The 20,180-nt window shown below is 35.7% G+C and overlaps 1 protein-coding gene across 1 annotated transcript; it reads right to left on the bottom strand.

Annotated features, from left to right (window-relative positions):
• Window positions 1-3,571: 3,571 nt before the first annotated feature.
• LOC113493229 (ras-related and estrogen-regulated growth inhibitor-like protein) lies at window positions 3,572-19,668 on the bottom strand. The gene is made up of 7 exons (XM_026871100.1): window positions 18,757-19,668; window positions 9,469-9,562; window positions 8,702-8,758; window positions 8,513-8,613; window positions 6,037-6,231; window positions 3,931-4,108; window positions 3,572-3,672 (listed from the first exon to the last, which is right to left on the bottom strand). The coding sequence occupies exons 2-7, from the start codon at window positions 9,539-9,541 to the stop codon at window positions 3,572-3,574; spliced, it is 705 nt and encodes a 234-aa protein (XP_026726901.1). The 5' UTR covers window positions 9,542-9,562; window positions 18,757-19,668.
• Window positions 19,669-20,180: the final 512 nt, after the last annotated feature.

Below are 20,180 nucleotides of genomic sequence, written 5' to 3'. Positions count from 1 at the left end.
AGTTTCTTGGACAGATGGCGCGTGAACTTATTCTGAACGCGCTCGAATATTGCCGCTGTATTCTATTCTACAACTGAGACATCGAAAACACAAACAACAAATAAACTTGCGATTTTAAAATATATTATGTTAATGTCAAACTGACTGACAACTTTTTGATTGACTGACGTTCCGTTGCTCATCAATAAACGTTTATTGTCGTTTATGCTTTTTCTAATCTTGAGGTAGAATTACAGTATTTGTCCGCTACGACTTCCCAATCTTTTATTTTTGTATTTTTTGCAATTTCTCGTGTTTATACATAAAATAGATAAGCTTTAAGAAAAAAGCCACCATTTTACTCATAAATAATCGCTGAAGTACTTTTTCTGCACATGCGTAAAACAAAACGTTTAGCAGGGCGATCTATCCGTTTTTTTTCGATGGATTTCGAGACGAGATCGATTAATGAAATGCAGATTCAAGCTCAATCGAAGGATTGAGTAAAATCTGGATTGATCGGAATCTTAGATTCGGGATCGAATATAGAAAGCGGCCGATAGGGGAAATAAATCTCGTTTCATATATTATCTGTTGGCAGACAAACTCAGTGTGCTAAATACGCGGCGACACTAATCGATGTGAGCATAATTTAAATTTTTTAATTCTTTCCAGCCAGTGGCACATTTTCTTTCATTTTTTTCTACGACGACCTCTTTTTGAAAAGACAACTTATTGTTATGTTTGTTTTAAACGACGTATTCATGTTAATTTGTTTTTAAATAAATGAAGTCAATTTAGAATTTAATATCAAGGAAAATTTATTAGAAACGGAAGATCATATTTTCTTATAAAGGAAGTTTTAACAGTTTTTGTTCATAAAGTTTTTATTTATTTTAAATTGCCTGCTACAAATGCGTTTTATTTAGCTTCGTTTAAAAGTTTATTACTGTTTTAATAAGCTTGTGTGTGTCCACGCCTTAATTATGTCTGAAGATTATTTATATGGCGTTTCAGCAACTGGGTTAGCTAAATACGACCGGGTGAAGATAAAAACAATCACATCTATCATTTTGTAGTAGATTTATAATCCATTTAGATTATATTAGGTGAGGTAACAGCGTTTCCCGTCCATTTGTCTAAGAGGAAATATAATTCACAGTTGCGTCTGAAGATAATTTTTTCACGGTATTAATGTTTTCATATTGTTTGAACTAAATGTGTGTTTTAGATTTATAGTTTAAAATTTAAAAGCCAAATAGTGTCGCAGTCTCTTAGACGTATGTGTTAGCAATAAAATTGTTGCAAAAGTGTGTTTATTGTCTCTCCCTATAGTGTTCGATGTTGCCATAATTTCTTTTATATTTTATTAACTGTAAATTATGTCTCAGAAATTAGGAGCTCGTAAATCACGGTTCCGTACTAAAAAGATAAATCTGTAGTTTCCGTGTCTGTTCGTTTGGTATACGATAGGTCGTTTGGTTACTCTTTCGGAATATTTTGACGGTTAAAAATATTTATACTCTTGCGCAATAATGTTCATTTCAGTTCAACCATTGGTTACTAAACTCGCCTTTAAATAATATGTTGTTTTTCTTGTCGATTCATATTTTTTCTAACAGTTTCCTAGTTATTTGTCAGTTGTAAGTATTACGCACCTATAATGATTAAATAAGCAATATTTAACCAGAGGAAGTTGGTAGAGTAAAATATAGAGCAAGTATATGCTGTTTTATACATCGTACGAGATTCAAGTGGGTACGTTTTTATTAAATAATTAGTCATTGGCCAAATAAGTAGATTCTTCCGTGGTCCGATGTTCAATCTTGCTCACTTTTCCAATTATTGGTAATAAGCCAATGTTTCAAGTTACTAGGTTAAATTCCTTAAGACTCAAAAGTGTAGAGGTCGTGATGAGGATATATAAATGGAAGAAAATGAAACATAAAAAGTAATTATTATAAACGTTTAATATTATTAAAGCTAATCAATTAAAGTTATTTACAACTTATTCCAATCAGTTCCGACATTGAGTCCTCTTAACAATGTACCTACAATATATACACTCTTCAATTCTGTTCATCAATATACTTTATGGAATACACGATATAATAATATATTCTATATTAAGGCTTCGAACGGACTGGACAGAGAAGCTACATGCTCTTAATTCGTCTAATATGAGTTTAACTCCGTTTCAAGAAATATTGAATTATTAGCTTCATTGTCACTGCCCAGTGCGTTTCAAGCCTAAGGAATAATTTAGCAACTCAAGATAAGGCAATCACGTTACAATTTCGCCGCCGCACTTTAAATTTCAATACTATATTATATTACATATCATACATATTTTTAACAATTCATTTACAATTTCTCTCATCTTTGAGTTTACTTAATACGTGCGTTTGTACGCACGTCGTGCGGCGGTCTTATTCTTACAACAATATCACACCGTCCAAATCTTTCCTTCGTTACTTATTAAGCTATCCATAGATTTATTACTACATCTCATTAACAGAATACACGTAGTACTTGACATTGGTTAACATTGATTATCCAGAACGTCTTCTTACACCCGACCCCAGCATCCAAAATGTCTTTTCACAGCCCTTAATCTATGACTAGAAGGTGTCTAATGATTTAATAGAAATTATAATCCGATATACGAATACTTTCTGAGTAACATTCGCTAGACATATAGATTTGGTCAAATCTCCAGTAACAATAGAAATATCATAAAGAACTGTAGTCATATTCTATTACACAACATTTATCAAAATTTCATAGTGATATAATAATTATGTACTTATTTCACCACTACTTAGGCCTCAGGTAATTACAGAAACAGTCTATCTTAGTACAAAGATTCATAATTTCATCTGAAATAGTTTTCCAGCCGTGGTGGAACAAGAGTCGATTACACATCGTGTAAATTCTTATTCTACAAAAGATTTATTTTAATAATACTGTGGAAAAGTAGAAAAATGTAGGCCATATCAAATAGACATACGCATAAGAAGGTACACATAGTTCAGCGACAGTCACACCTTATAATAAAGATGTGATTATATTGGAACATGTATATATTTTATAAACATTAACATTCAATACGGATTTCTTGATATTAAATATGCTAAATGAGTATTTATGTTTTGAGTTAATAAATTTCTTAATTCTTAATTTAACGTCAATTTCACCAATCAGTCAATATTAGCAGATCTTTGGCACATCCATATTTGAGTAGAAACACGACATCGTAGCCATAATAACATAGCGATTATTGTCATAATACTTGAACATCAACATTCATAAAACTGATAATATTCACTCGATGACTCCCGCCGTCCAGGTTGAGCTCGCGTAGAGCACTAAGTACGATGCACAATGCAGATTGTTTATAGTATTGACTAGGAGAGTTCTTTGGTGAGACTAAGTCCCAGAGCTCCGCACATATATAATGTAGTGTTTATATGATAGTGGCCGACATGGGCGCGGGGTGTGCGAAGCGGGCGGGCACGGGCAGGCAGGCGAGCCACACCGCGCCGGCGCCGGCGAGGCATCAGCGCGCGCGGTGCGCGGGCGCCGCCGCCGGTCAGGGCGCCGCCGCCGCCAGCGGGGGTCGCGCCGGCGCGGGTACGCGCGGGCAAGCCACCATAGACCCGCTACGGTTTGTTTGGCTGTTGCCGCCACCGCCTGTAACAAGAAAATTCATTTATTAGTTTTCAGCTCTGTAATTTAACCCTCGCTGATGCGTGTTAAAAATCGATTTAGCTTGCATCGAAAACTGAGTAAAGAAAAGTGTCTTGAAACTCAATAACTATCTACGCATTTAAAGTGAAATATTCATGACCATTTCATTACGAAAGCTTGAGGATGCTTTATCATAATACCATTATGGAATCAAGCCAGACAAAATAATGAAGCTATTAATCGTCAAGTGAAAATATTTACCTATTAGTGATCCAAGCATCTTGGTGACGGAGAACTTGCGTGTGCGCTGCGGCGTGCGCACTTCCGCGAGCAGACGATCGACGCAGCGGTAGAGATCGCCCGAGTTGTCGGCCACGCTCGCCTCGCTGAACGAAGCGCCGTGAGCTGCACTGATGGCCTGACCCTCCTTTGTTGATACCTGGAGGCAAAGCAAATTAATTGTTAAAAATGAATTTGCATTTTTAAATGTTACTGTATGAAACCTAATAGGCTACTATTGATCGAGAAAAATGAAGATTACTTTTCTATTATCGCTTCTTGTTTATAGTTTAACCGCTTTTAACTTAACGCATCTTAGGATTGAATAAGTAACAAAGTTCAATTTTGTTATCACCTAATGCTGTTTATCTAAATAAACAATTCCAAATACATGTGATTCTATAGCAATGATTCTTAGTTAACCATCTTGAAATATCCGATCCGTAACTAATTTTATTTTTGCCTCGTTTTCTCGAAGGCTCTTAGCGACAAGCCGAGAATCGGGGGTGTTGTTACTAAATAATGAATTCAAAGTAAACCTCACAAAGCTGTTTAAATTACGTAAACTCTGTAAACATAACGTAACAAGGTCAGAAGTGTGTACTTACTCCAAGTAGGTTTTATATAAATAACTGAGACCTTCATGGAATTATGTTTTAATTTAAAGGCTTGTTGATATTAAAAATTGTTCGACATTTGAAACGGCTCGTGTTTTAGTTAGTTTGTTGTTTGGCATGAACGTGGGTATTCAGTATAATCCGAGCTTTTGATACTAAAACGATAATAAGCTATCTATATTCTTGATAGAAACATAATTCCGCCTGTCTTTTACTAATGCTTAAAACATGAAAACTAGACACAATCCAACACAATAAATTTTAACTGAACTGTTGGTTGTTATTGTTGTTACTGTATCCATCACAGGTATACAATCACGTCTAGCAAGTTCCTTCATACATAAAGTATTTTCAAGTGACAACACCTTTAGTTTCTGAGCGAGAGTCTCCCATTATACGCAGGACAAAAGAGGCTGTTACTATGTGTGTTCCGAACAAACTGAAGACTCAATAACAGCAGACAAGGACTGTCACGAGCCTTTGTTCCCGACGTCAAGACTTCATAATGGAGCCTTAATAACGTTGCCTTGCACCAACTTCAAGGAAGTGTCGAACAGAATCAAGTAACTTCTCCACGTGTATCTCGTCAGATACTCATAACTTAATAACGGACTTATTAAATTTAAAAAGTTTCCCCTTTGTAAAACTGTTCGCAACATTTCCTGTTAACTTCGTAATTCTAGTGAATACAGCGTCAAGGAAACGTGTCTATCATTCATCTATTAATATCGTTCACTCCCGTTGTGTAATATCTTTTGTAATCGTGACAGTGATCCCGCATATCAACTGATGTCGTGCTGAAAGGTGAAGGACGAGTTTCTCAAACATTCTAGAAATAGCGCGTTTATTGGGAAAGAACACTAGATTCCTATTCACGGATTATTAAGGTACGTAAAGCACCTACCTACCATGTTATCTGAGAATAATTGCGATTGTTTTCCATATATAAAACGATCCAGTGTTTACAGATGAGCCGCTTGAGATTTACGTTAGAGAAAATAATGTTGAACGGATGTTGTTTTTTTCGTAGTAAACAAACTAGTGGAAGGGAGCTACATGCTAGTACAAATAAAATTAAACGCTTTGCCTTAAGATAAATTATTTTGAGATTATACTTCTTTACTTTATGTTATAAAGGAACGTGACTAACAACTAAAAGTATCTACAATCTTAATAGAGAAGGCACTTCAAAAATGGTTATTGATTTTAATATTAAATATAAATTTTAAAATATAAAAATCTAAATTTCAAAAACATTGTAGCAGATAATATCAATCAGAGACGTGTTGTTATGGTGTGAAGTTGGTTTTCCCGAATACATTTTTAGTCTCGTAAAATTTCCGCACGATTTATTTTCAGCACGTGAGCGCTAACGATGTACTAAACATGTTCACGGCGCAATATAATGTTTAGACTTCAGAATATGTGTTGGTGCCTTATCGGGATGGTCTATTTGTGAGTAGCAACTGACCTGTCTCAAGTGGTCTAAGTCGGTCTTGTTGCCAAGCAGCGCGAGCGGCATGGGCGCGGCGGCGCCGGCCGGCCCGTGCGCCGGACTGCCGCCCGTCGGCGCCCGCTTCAGCGCGCTCAGCACCTCAGTAGCGTACTCGAAGCTGCTGCGGTCTGTCACCGCGTACACCAGCAGGCAAGCGTCAGCCCATTGAATCTAGAACAAAGAAAAGTGTTATTAGAAAATGCTATATAATATACAAGAATGTCTGTTTTGACAACATGTTTGATAATAAAATTATGACGCGGATTAATGTAATATGATGATAATCTTCAAATGTAGTAACAGCCGCCAACGTTAGTTATTTAGGTGAAACAGTCAATAAACTCAAATCATTAATGATGTTTGCTCACATGTCGCATCTGTGATAATTATTAACGTTTAATCGCTAATTAAGTGTCAGATTAACGTGCCGACAGTCGACGATGTCAAGTTTGCCCTACTTTAATATAATAGAGAGCGGAAGTTTAGGTTTTATCTATTTCACATTATAATCTCAACAGTGTAAGTGCGTCAAAAGAAGATTAAAGTGCCAAATGCGTGGTCGTTACGAGCTACAATGCGATGGTTTCGTACATTAAGAGAAGTGCCAGCGGAAAAGTCTTAAACTTTTCGTAAAATCATTAGGTACAATTTTGCTGTACAATAAGACGAAAGTCAACTATAAAATGAGCCTTGATTTTAAAGTCTTCATAAGACCATTTACTGGATGCTTTGCATGAAGGAGACTAGACGAAGAAGAATGTGTTTAATTAATGTGTCGTCGGAGCCAACATTCCAGCTTAAAATTAGCCTTGCAAGCGATTCACGGGCGCTCCCACGCAAGCTGCGCCACGCGCTTCATCGTGAGCCGCGACACAGCCCACGTCCCATCTCCTGAACTCATTGTACACACAACGAAATTTGTTTATGTGGTACGGAACAGCAAAATCATTAAGCAGGAAGTCGATCTGACGTCAACAAAGGTCATTATAACAAACCCATACAAAAATCATAGCTTCGCATTTCCCTTAGTGTGTTGTTTAAGTCAATAACATTACGCGGAATTGTTCCAATATTTTTCTAATTATTATTGTTTAACAACTTTGCGGCTTCACTTATACAACAATTTGTGTTGTAAGGTTGATAAACCAAGAAAGTTTATCATGTTGGACATTAAAAGGTTTCAAGTAAGGTCAATGTGTACAATTTATTAAATAAACAACGTACTAAACGATATAAAGAAAAATGGGTAATTGTTTTCTTTTTTTTACAATGTGGCTAATACTTAGTAATCCGTTTTTCTTTTATTAACTATTCAAGCTATTTTGTTTCAGTTTTTCCCTTAATATTACTTTAAAGTCGTAGGCGGTTTGAACTTCTAGTCCAATGCCTAAATCGAGGATTAAACCTCAGATTTCGTTTTAAAGACCAATTCTTGGCTTCTCGGCGTCCGCCCACTGAAAACGAATTGTACAATCCGCATCGAGATGTATTGCTTATTTTCTTAAACAGCGTCTTTTCAAGATTTCAAAAGAGCTATTTTGAGGATGTCTAGAATAATATTATTTTAAACTTCAGAAAGAGCTCCAGATTAGATCGGTGGCCGTTTGAATTCCGAAATGCTAAAATGTCAGTGTTCTAACGTTGATGAGCATATTGGAACTGTTATTTATTATATGTAAACAGTGTGAGTCAGTCCTCGGGGAGCAGGTCACTGGACCAACTGCTGGAGCTAGCCGATCTCCAGATTATTTGAGACATTAACCTAGTTGTTGGAACATTAAGCGGGCTTGCCGCGAGTTATAGAGTGTTTCGTTTGCGGAAGGGTTTAGTGCTTTGATCTGATGATAGAAGTAACGCTAAATTATACTAGTGCACATCCCATAAAGGATTCGAAATACCATAAATTGTTAAATTACTATCTAGTATTGGTGCGAAATATATTACGATTTCAAATATGTTTGTAAACGTTTAACGTTGTCATGTTGAAATCGAGGAGTTTATAAAATATAATTATAAACGAGTTTAATATAGCTACAAAATAGCGACCTTCCAATAAAATACCGACATCCCTAATCTACTGATTTGTGTACTTATTATTGTTTAGAAACTAGAGGTCGGCCGGCAGTTGTTTAGGTTACACTTTAATTTCGTGAAGGTGAAGATTGCTGGGCAATGGGCAAGGTCCCGAATTTAATCGACACTCATTTTGTTACGAGCTGTTTGAAATTTTATTTAACTGCATTTATTATTTCAGTGTACTTTTGAAACGGTGAGCAGACGTATGTAAAAGTGAAGGTCAAAGTTTATGATACGTGGAGCGTACCTCTATAAAATTATGTTGTTTTAATCATATCTTTAGAACAAGATCATGAAAATATTTTTTATTACGCGTATACAAGCCATAAAATCTATGAGAAGTTAGATTTAGATATAAAGTAGCATATTTATTTACCTGTTCGGCCGGGAATTTATCGGCGTTAGAACCGGATACATCGATAACTTCTAGTTCAACTGGAGTGCCGTTGATCGGTACCGTTTGTCTGTATAGGAGATCTGAAAGGAAGACATAAAGTAAGCATATTGAAACACGAAGACGCATTATACGCAATGCATTCTAAAATAAATGAGCTACGAAACCAACCTGTATTTGAGTGGTATTCTCCTATATATCTTCTGGTTAAATAGCGGACGATGAGTGCTGTAACAAAAAAGAAAATATAATTCAAGTCTTTAGCGCGTGTTTTTTTGTAGTAGCAATTCCGGGCAATGTTTTGAGATGTGACGAATGCTCGGAGGCATATTGACGTATTGCTGAACAGCAGTGTTACATCATTAAGGGGAATGGGTCATTGGGCTGTTGGCCGTTGGCCTAGCGCACTTTATGTAACATGTAGGTCGAACACCCGAACATTTTCGGTCAAGGCATTCATTCCAAGTATTGTTTATTGTTGCATTCAACTTGTACGAATCTAACAGAAGTTTCAGTTGAAACTAGAAAATTTAGTTCGTGCGTGCACGCTCAAAGTATCACAATTACTAATACAAGAGAAACTGTGTTAGATAAATAACTTGATGTTGGTATTCCTAATAAAAACTGACGGTTGATTTATTTATTGTTGTCAGGTAGTTTCACGTACTTTATTGGTTGTAAAATGCTCCGCCCGCCTATAGTATTACAAGCGATAACCGTAAAATGTTTGGCTCTTTGAATGTTTAGTAAGTAAATGGAAATATTTGGAATTTTCATTTCGTACCGTAAACATATTGTACAGGCACTCAACTTCTAGGCCGTTTAAAATTAACACAAATGTTCTTGTGCCCTAAATTATATTAATTACTTTTACAAGTTGATCGATGTTATGAAGATATGAAATACAATAGGTATGTGTGTACATTTAATTATCTTACCCGACTTGCCAACTCGAGAGCTGCCAATGACGGCAATGCGAACGCGCGGGAGACTGGCACGCTCGTCCTTCATGCTGGGCGGTTTTTTCTTTGTCTGGAACAATACAAAATAATATTTAGTAAAAGAAAATGCGAGAGACTTTTTGACATACGTCGCACAATTTATTATTTGCTAAGCAACGCATAAACAAAAGACATTCAGTGAAAGAGTTCTATTCTTGTTTGAAAATAGAGCCCGCAATTGTTTTTCCCTCCGACCTAACCTTAACGTATAAGATGTCTGTTAAGGATCGTCTAATTCGTTTTCCGCGCTAAATCACGGTGAGATAAGCTCACGCGTCGCTCTGTTGGCGAGCTTCAGTTTCATTCATTACTTGCGTTTCGCCGCCATGACGTCCGCTAGCTAATGACCGACAAAGCGCGTCACCACATACTTGTTTATGATTAAATACAAGCAGAATATAGAACGACATGCTTTAAAAAGTACTACATGCTATTCTAATTAGACTCTGGAAGTTTTCCACTGCACGAGATTTATGTTAATACAGGGTAATGTTTATCATTTTGGATAACGGAAAAAAAATAAAAATAAAGAGTTTAGAAATCATACATATTAAACAGATTTTAGTTTCAATTATCTGTCTAACCAACAATACTTAAAAGAGTGTTATTTCTTTTCGATTTCGTAAAAAAATACACATACGTATTTTATTAAATCAAAGAAAGCAAAAAACTGGTGGAAGCGCTACAAAAAACGGCACGAGCGCGACATGTATGCGCTAAAATATTTATAGATCGGACACTCGGTATGCGTCAGTCTCTGCCCACTGACTGGTTGAATAACCCTAGAGAACACCGCGAACTGGGCATCACTGTTTGATAACAATTCAAATTAAAAACAACAACAAAATAAATAATTATTTGCGTGAGACATTAAATTTAGAAACGATATAATCGAACTTGATTGGAACCTAATTAGGTTTTCCTCAATTAGATTGTTTGTTTTATATAAAAGCCTTAATACATATAAGTACATAAATTACTTGCTAAATCCTGCTCGTACGCTTTCTTTGTTGTCTTTTATTTTAGTTCGAAAAATAAACATGGAAGTTTTTCAGAAAATAATGTGAAAATATTTTGGCAAGACGCAGCATTATTTGAATCGAAGTTTATATTGTTTTTCATCGCTATCAGAAAGAAAATATTGTGAGTTGTACTGGCTGCTTGGAATCAAGAAAGTATGGATGTAAATTATCTTTTAGCAGCTAGTAGTTGATACCAAACGTACTGAGTATTTTGCCAAGAGTGATTGGACCTTTCTCTACTGTGCCCAGTCTCCAACGTTACTATTGTATTTGTAGATAGGTATGAAGTATAGTGCGTATGCTCTCATTAACGTCAGAACCATCTAAGTATAAACAACATATGACGTAGGGTGCTTCATCTAATATTAATAAAGTATCCACTACACAACACTTGATATTATCTTTATGATGTGTCAGCGGCTCGCAAAAACGTTACGATTGTTTACAACGTCGCGGTTTCCCCAAGCTTATGTAACTTTATTTTTATTTGAATTTCATCATATTTTTCGGCCTTGTGACGAAATTGCAATACCTATAAATTCATCAGCGACCACTCTCTTCCCAATGTTTAAGCGAAATTAAATGGTATTTTTCGTTTTAAAATCCATTCAATGTAAATATACTTTAGTTTTTACTTGCTTAATATTTTTGAGAACCGAACAATACGATATACTTATTGGGAAATAAATCAAGATGATGGAAACATTTGAATGAAGCATTTCAGTTTGAGCTAACAAATCCGCTCGTTTAAGACAAATGGTGTAAGATCTAAGGAGTTTTTATCATAGTTTCAGATGGTTGTTAATGAATGAAAATAGATAAATTGCAATATCAAAAGAAACAGCTACACGTGAGAACTATGAGCCCACGCATATATCGCGGCAATTCCTACGTTTATTCTTTGCATTTTTGATACCCCACCCAGATTAATGGTATCTGTGGCGACAACGCCGCCATTTTTATTTACGTTTGGCGCCAAATAATATCGTTCAGTCGCGTCCTGCTGCCAAAAGAAATATCGGGTTTTAAATTAACTTTCCGTGTTACATAAGTAATATGGTATGTAGGAATTAAATAAAAATATTTTATACGGGTATAGATCGAAAGATTTCATAAAAGCTTAATCATTATTTAAAAATAATGCTTGCCACAAGTTCGATAAGTAGTTGCGTGAATTGGGCTATTAATACTAAATGTCTGAAATATACTAAATGTTAAAAACCCCATAAATCATAAAAGAGTATAAATAAGCCTGCCCAATTATTGTGAATAGTTTTCATCGCGTATTATGTGAAGAGGTATTATTCAGAAACGTACACGTGCAGCCATACAAAGGCAGTGCTGTGACGATGTTTGATAACCCAGTGCGGTATTGTTTGGTATCCACCCACGATACGTGCACAAATTATCAATTCAAATCACACTTCGCTACCGTGTACTGAAGCTATATACTATACCATAAATGTAAATATATAACTCCAACACGCGCTGGCCGCTTGTAATTACATTAATTAAAAATCACGTATGATTAAATTTGGAATTCGTGTATTTATTTTAAAACGAGGTTACATATTATGTTTTTCACAAGGAAAATTCATTATTATTTTAAAGGAATTGCACACGTTGTTTTTGGCCAGTTTTGAATTTTAATCCTGGCTTATTGTTACGTAGCGTCGTATCGTTATGGATACGCACAGGAATTGCGTAATAAATCCAATGTATTTTTATACATATTGTTTTTACTTTTATCGAATCTCACTTTACGTGGGAGAGTGTTTGGTGTCGTTGTTTATCATTGGTTATGGAAAATTGATATCAGGTTCGCCGCATTTATAGGGTGAAGTATATCTTCTCTACTTTATACGGTATATTTATGTATCTAGGTATGTATTATTTTTCCTTGCGTGAATCTTAATCTAGTAGGTAAAATAAATTAGAGAATTTTTATTGTGAAAGGCATTACGAATAAATCCGCATGATTGAAGTGATAAATCCATTCCAGAACTTTAACATTGCAAGTTATATTCCATTTATCACTTAATTTTAAACCACGTAAAATAAATTAAGCTGCGGTTTAGTCAGTGGGCGCTTGTCTATCGTGGGCGAGCCTCCGCCCAACCGACTTGCAATGTGGGAAGTTATGTAAACTTAATGTGAAATATAACGTTCGCCTGTAAGGAGGTTGTGTAGCTTTACACGAAGTTTAATCAAACGTGAAGTGAGAAAGTTACTCTACCTAATACTGTAATTTTGATTACTAAATGACAATAGTACGGCCAATGAGTTTTGATGTGTCCTTGCAACTTGAGTATCTGAGCCTATATTTTGCTCCCCTCTGCCCTTGACATGGAGTGTGGCCGTGCGTCCTTCACCGCCAAATGGTGCAGTGTATCAATATCCCGAAGGCCTTGCGACCGCCCGCGGGACCCGCCGAAAGGACATGACCTTGATAGCCAGATCGCCGAATCATAGACATTAATTTCCTCGTTTGGAGGTTGAGTACCAAGGACTCCACTCACGTTACGTTGACAGTGACGCTGATCGGTGACAACTATGATTAACCGTTCGTAACGAGAGAGCTTTTACCGAGTAATTGTGACTCGTTTGCAGTGAGGACAAAGCCTTGACGGATCGTGCCCTTTTATTAAACACCGGTATATATATAAAAAAGCACAATTTATAAAAAAGATAAGCTCATATTGCGTCCGTCTTTTATCTAAGAGTAAAACCTCCTTTCTCCAAAACAAAAAGTATGAAAGTAAACATTATTACAATTTGTTTGGTTCGTATATGTTTTATTTATATTTTTACACGATGGACCTATTTTCGGGACATAAAAGTAAAATGTTCTATTTTTCGTCAAAACAAATTAATGCACGATTTGATTGCCCACTCCGCGGTGTATCAGACAAGAACAACAAACAATCGGTAAACCGAGTGAACAAGATTACGACCACCGGCTCAACACAAATTATATATCCATTGTTCTCATTCTTGGCAAGTTGTAAGTTTATGTAATTACCAAAGAGAATGTTCATTTTACGTTCAAATAATGTATGCAGATAGCTCTACATGTGTAATCTCAGTTTGAAAACTTTGGAAGACATTTTAATGTTTTGAAAGTCAGCCAGACATCTACCGGGCTTGCAAATGAGGATGAATTTTATTGATATTGAAATGACACGCATTAAAAAGTAACAGTCAAGGGGTCTACCACCACATCCAAAAGTAACATCATTGTTATTGTGGAAGCGAGATGGAGCGCTATGCGTTGTATATCTGTGTCTCACTTTAACAAATGCAACAATATTGCTTAAAGATATCTTAATAAGCCCCCTGAATATTATGATCTCCTTTTAAAATGATTTATTTTAGCCCTTTGTCCCCTTCATATTGGCGTGTAACGAGGATAAAATAACATACATAATGTATTTGTCGAGCCCTGTCATTATCAATGAGACAAAAGTGATTTTGATTATTTTATCTTCTGGCATGTTCAAGGTTCTTGTGATACATTAGCATGAAATGAAATTAGCCATACCGATAACGATGGAGCTTCAATTTTGCGTATGACTTTTAAGTTGTTGCTATGTGAAATTTGCTATAGTCGTCAAACACTTTTTGGTAGTCTAGAACCTAATACAGGAAATACTATCAAAAAGTAGGTATTTTTTTTTCAGTTAATCACTTTTTAATGGTGTTACTTTTATCTATACCAAAACTCTACATTATGCCAAAATATGTTACTACTACGATAGCAGTTGTTTCGGTTACCTCTGATACAAATAATGTTCATTTTCTCGTTATCGAGTGAGGCTGGCAGGATCCCGTGACCCTCTTGTGACCTGCATCGACCGGTGACCCGGTCATCTGAGCCTTGCTACCTGAGACCTGAGACCTAAAGCACCCGACTGACATACTTATATAATATCGTATAATTTAAAAAACTTTTTTAATGCCAAGACGATAAATAGCAGAAATAATTAAGAATGTTAGGTACGATAATTACATTTTTAAATTATTCATTTTTTTTATTTCTTTTTATGCCTCCGAAGCACATATAAAATCCCATCTCCATAATATAACACATAATATATCAGATACCTACGAAAACAAAACGTAATTTCTTTAGACAATATCTATAAAACGCGCTATAAGCTATCAAAATCATGTTAATTGTAAATAATAGAGATTTCTTGTAGTGTGACATGACCATTGACCGTCTCGAAAGTCAAAAATCATGAGCAAGTGTCAGCTTCGGTGCAGTGGACGGCGCTGATGTTACACGGCTTAGTTTCACGGCTCGCTGGGCTGTGTAGCGGCCTAATGTAGGAAATTCCCCATACTAAACTCGTGTACTGATCTTCTGTATTATCATATCAAGTATCATAATAACATTTATTCACGTTCGATCGAAAACATAAATATTTTTGAGTTGAGCTCAAGATGTTTACATTTTCGTTACTGCATTTCGTATATGAACATTCGTTTTTACGATGCTTTTATATTTCAATGCCTTGCTTGTTGGCATAAAGAGTTGCAGAATACACACACATCCCACGCTTACGGTGTTATAGTGAGATTATTCCCTGTAGATCTTGAAGGGTTTTGTGAAAAGTAAGCTATCAAAGGTAAAATCTTCCTTTGTAAGCAAATAGAATTATGTCTAAAATTAGTTATGAAGCACTTCTTATTCCGCAATCCTCGTCTTCAGGAAGACAAAAAAGGTAAAACAGACTACAAACTTAAGAAAACAGGTAGGATACACGAGTCCCACTGCAATCAAGAAGACACATCGCGAGTAATTCCCTAGTTTACAACAGTATGACCTAAGTAATGAACTAATGCCGCTCCACAGTATTGCGTTTCACTAATTCCATCTGCACCAATACCCGCGAGATTAATGTCTGAAATGTTCCTCCGGACGTCGGTAGGAAAGTTTCGAAGTTGTTTATAACTCGCCGCAGTCCACACCTGGCTGCCACTTGAGGAAATCTTGAAGCAACTGACCATAAACCCGATAAACTAATTTGAAACTTATATAGAGCGTATTTAGAGTTTAGTTTTGAATTTATTAGGATGTTTGTGATGTGAGTCGCTGATGTTTTCAGCTGATAGGTATGGCTGTTGATTATCGTGTTATTTGGTATCTCGTATAAACTTAAATAAATTAAAATTCTACAAGTATTTTACGTTATGAAAATTATCTAGGGCTTTGACTACGCTAATATTTTTGTTGAAAGCCTCATTATAATTATGTTTTGGAAGAACTACGCGGTTGAATCATGGTAAAAAAAATAAACACCAATTATATTTTAAAAGCATTTTGTCATAAATTTACATTAATAAGCCTTCTTTCAGAAACTTAATGAAATGTTACCCCATAAGTTGTGTAAATGATTATTCTATCAATGTTTCCTTTTATCAAAATTTTAGTATTGAAAGAAATGTAACAAACAATATTGTTAATGGACATTTATTTATACCACGTGTTGAGTAAAACCCCATTAATTTAACTGTATCCTGAACGAAATTTAAAATAAACATGTCTGTTGCTAAGCGAAACTAAATAGCGGCGCTCCCAATTCATCGGCGATTTGTTTTACAAATTCTCTTAACTTTATTGAACATGCTTATTGGCTTCTGTGTGCTGATTTGTGAATCGCAAACATATGTATTGCTAACTGCCTATGTAGGCGAAGGACATTACAAAAATGATTGAGAGCTACTCAAAATTCCTCATTAGCCCAATTTAAATTTTGACCGTAGTGTATGCAGTCAGCCAAACATTGTGCAACTTTCATAACTGTGTGTCGTATTGTTAAAAACATAACTGGGTCAAGTTTAGTGATGTACCAAACGATGTCTAAAATTCATGTGTCTTCACTCTTTGCTCATTGACTTTTATTCGTCTATCCGTTTTGTGTTACCATTGAACTTTTTTGTTTGTTTAACTATGGTTTCACAAGAGATCATTACACACAGCTGTACATTTTCCAGCGAGGAAAATATTATTGGGTCAAGTACACTTACACTTGGGCCATTAGTACCATTACTGTTATTTTTACAACTATTTGGTAACAATTTACCTACGTTACGTTTTCTCGAAGCTGTAAATGTCAGAGTTAATTGCATTTGCTTAGAGAAAAGAGGTTGGTTGAATAAATGTTTCTGCATTTCTTTGCACGTGCTACGAATAGTTCGAGCGTTCATTTTCTTAGATGTTTTAAGTATTTTTTACACGTTACATCGTATTTTTCGGTAGATTTATTATTGGTGAACCACTCATTCATGCGAGAATGAGCGATAGTGGACGCGCTGACGTTAGTTAGACACACAAAATATTTATCTTCGCATATTCCTACGTAAGATAGACTAAAATTATATTTTGCGAGTAAGAGTGGACCGTTAAAAATGCTTTAAATATTTGGCAATGTTAACTCTACTGTTGCTCGGCCGGATGCGCTTTAGACTAAAGATATGACATCCTCAGCCTGAATTATATGGATTATGAAATAATTTCAATTCATTTAATGATAGTGTGAGACTATCAGAATGTTGGTTAAACCCACAGTTATCAATCTCAGCGCTTTCATAGGAAAAAACCTTCTTGTTAACCGTTGTTAACCTTATTTACACAAAACGTGGAAAATCACCCTTTTCATAAACAGTGATATGTCCGTATTTATTTTGACAGAGTTTGCACAATGAAAATATATGGCTCCCGGACCTAAATTGGATGGCAACCGCTCACCACATAATGTGTTTAATTGGTTTTATTGGCTTTTTTCAAGGTTCTGTTATGATGCGCAATTAAGAATGGGAAACTAGAAAAGTAATATAATTTTAATTAATTTAGAGAAATTTTTCCACGTGTCTCCAACTATGTAATACTTGCAAACATTTTTTAAGCTCATAAGTTGTTTTCCGTTTTTCTTTCCCGTCTAAACAAGTTACGACCAGGTAATTTGCAACTTTCTGAAAGATTTCCTTAAGCATCGTTTGGTATTGAAGACATAAAAGCGTTGTATTTACAAAGTTGTGCATAAGTTCGAACTGTTTAATTTTCAGGTTCGCAACCGGTATAACTCTTGGTGACGCAAGTTAGGTAATCATCTTATGAATATCTTAGAATTGTTGCTGACCAAGAAATTGCTCTTGTCATTGTTAATGATAAAAGCCGGATATATGAAAGTGTATCTTAGTCACAGTGGTATAACATTTGTGATATTTGTAATTCTTTCTTCACAGGTAATGCCCATAATTCACTAAATCACTCTATTAGGTCAAAAGAGGTTGAATTCATCTCTAATAAAAAAAAACTATTATCTACGTGATGATATAATGGTAGAGAATCAAAACTCACGCAAATACGCGTACGACAAAATATGTACGTACGATATTCCAATATGCTCACATCTTCATAAAATCACGGACAAGAGGATCCAATCGATTTTAATCAACAGATTGCAGGTCACTCTAACCGACCCTTCATACTCTATCCAGTTCTAACTCAACCATACAAAACAACATATCTATGAGATCAATACCCGGCTTCGATAATTACATTGAACTGCATTCGTGCCACGTCAATATTGATTTCGTATCTCTCACTGCAGGATTTAATTCTAAGAATACATATAAAGCTTTCAGTGAAAAAATACTATTTCAAGAATTCCACGATATGAAATATGTGAACCCCTTTAATTCCATGAAATATTGTTTTAACTGTAGCATGATGTTCCACGTGGGTTTCATAAAATTTGATGAAGTTATTGATACGAATGATATGAAATTTACAATTGTGACGATTATTGTTTGTTTGGTATTACAGTATGAATATGGTATGTATTTAACCAATGATTCTCCTCGTATTGATCATATTTACATTCCAACCAATAGATACGACATAACACGAATAAGACACGCGGTAAAGAAGAAAATATTCGCTTTACAACGTCAGATCAATACAATGCAAATAGATAGCAGAGATATCTTAATATTCACAGACGCTATTGATTTGAAAGCATGTAAATAACATACATACAAGTGATACGGAAAAATGAGATGTTTTCCTACACAATGAATGAATAGACGATGTAATCCCAAATCAATGAATTCTTTGTAGACATTGTTAAGCTTCGTACAATGCACGGCGCGTAGCAAGAAACGTTTCAGACGGAGACACTTGAATGGAACTCACCTGATCCAAAGTATTGGCGTCCCGGGCGACAGCTACAGGTCGGCTCACCTCGCCGGCGGCCAACACACAGCCAAAAAATAACAAGTCTATTCACAACACTAAACGTTTATAAATCACTGTAATATTAGTCCATATAATAGGAGATATATAATGATTCAAGTGAATGTAGAGTCACAGTAGTCGAGAGCGACGTGGTGCGCGGTAGAACAGCTACGTGCGACTGGGCGGCGCGCAGCCGTGCCAACCTATATATACGTAAGTAGCTTGCACGCCGCCCGCCCTCCGCACGCTTCGTACATGCAAAAATATCAGTGGAATTTAGAGCCTCATTTTCTCTGTCACTGCCTTATGCCGACACAATGAGAGCGTTGATCTGCTCGCCTGCATCTGTCACAGTTGACCAGATTCTTTTAATCTTATGGCTTAGCGGACCTCTTACTCATATCCCGTTCGTGTTCAATCCCATATACGGATGCTTTGGTTTAATTTATGAATTAATTAGGTTAAATTGTTGCGCTGTGGTGTTATAGCAAGATATTTGTGGACTAATTTAAGTAATATAGGTACACTGCTACGCTATAAATGTTATGAAAGATTTGCTGAAGGAAGATGGACGAGGAACAAAATTGAGTAAATTGCATTTTTCTTACATAAGCTTTAGATAAACCTAGGTGCTATAATTCACTATGGTGAAATTTATAACCATTAGCAATAACAAATGGTCTCATTAAATGATTTTCGCGAACTACGACGATTATGTTAACAATAAATAAAAAGAAATAGTTCATGGGAGTACGCAAACAATATAAAACTGTAGAGAAAGTGATTCATCTTTACAAATCAATTAGGGTAACAGACATAATAAACGCAAGTATTATTTATTTGTCGACAATTTGCTTTTCTTAATATCCACCCACAGGAGTAAGGGCATCGAATCAAACCGCTACGAGAAATATAATTATTCTGAGAAAATCTGATTATTGCTTTTTGAGGCAAATAGATACTTAATGCTTATTTTTTATAATAACTATCGTGAGACTGATTCATTATTAAATGATGTAACGGTTTACTCACGCGTATTTATCGGGGTAGCCCGACTAGTTTCGAACCGACTTCGAGTTCTACTCGCGATCCCGCCGCGTCTGCTCATGATTAAGGACTCCGGTTGGGTCCGAAACTAGTCGGGCCACCCCGATAAATACGCGTGAGCAAACCGTTACATCATTTAATAACTGCAACATCATGCTTATGTCCATACATTTGACATTTATTCTTATTGACACAGCGACAGAATATTTTCTGTTTCGGAAAACGTTCGTTTGTTTTGTAAATTGTTTTCGTACTGCGTCTCTTTGTAACGCGTTGTTAATTTATGGCTGATAACATCAAACAATCTTAATACTGGAAAGAATTGCGCCTGAAAA

This window comes from Trichoplusia ni, chromosome 4 (genome assembly GCF_003590095.1).
Source record: "Trichoplusia ni isolate ovarian cell line Hi5 chromosome 4, tn1, whole genome shotgun sequence".
In the NCBI taxonomy this organism is placed as follows: Eukaryota; Metazoa; Arthropoda; class Insecta; order Lepidoptera; family Noctuidae; genus Trichoplusia; species Trichoplusia ni.
Note: the sequence above shows the minus strand (reverse complement) of the source record. Positions and strands in the feature narration are given on the sequence as shown.

What these genes read in the sequence shown, in the direction of transcription:
- LOC113493229 (XM_026871100.1), bottom strand. Translation starts at nt 9,541, where the DNA reads ATGAAGGACGAGCGTGCCAGTCTCCCGCGCGTTCGCATTGCCGTCATT. An exon ending in CTCTCGAGTTGGCAAGTCGG is followed by an intron (nt 8,759 to 9,468) that starts GTAAGATAATTA and finishes TTTTTGTTACAG; the next exon opens with CACTCATCGTCCGCTATTTA. An exon ending in ATAAATTCCCGGCCGAACAG is followed by an intron (nt 6,232 to 8,512) that starts GTAAATAAATAT and finishes TCTTTGTTCTAG; the next exon opens with ATTCAATGGGCTGACGCTTG.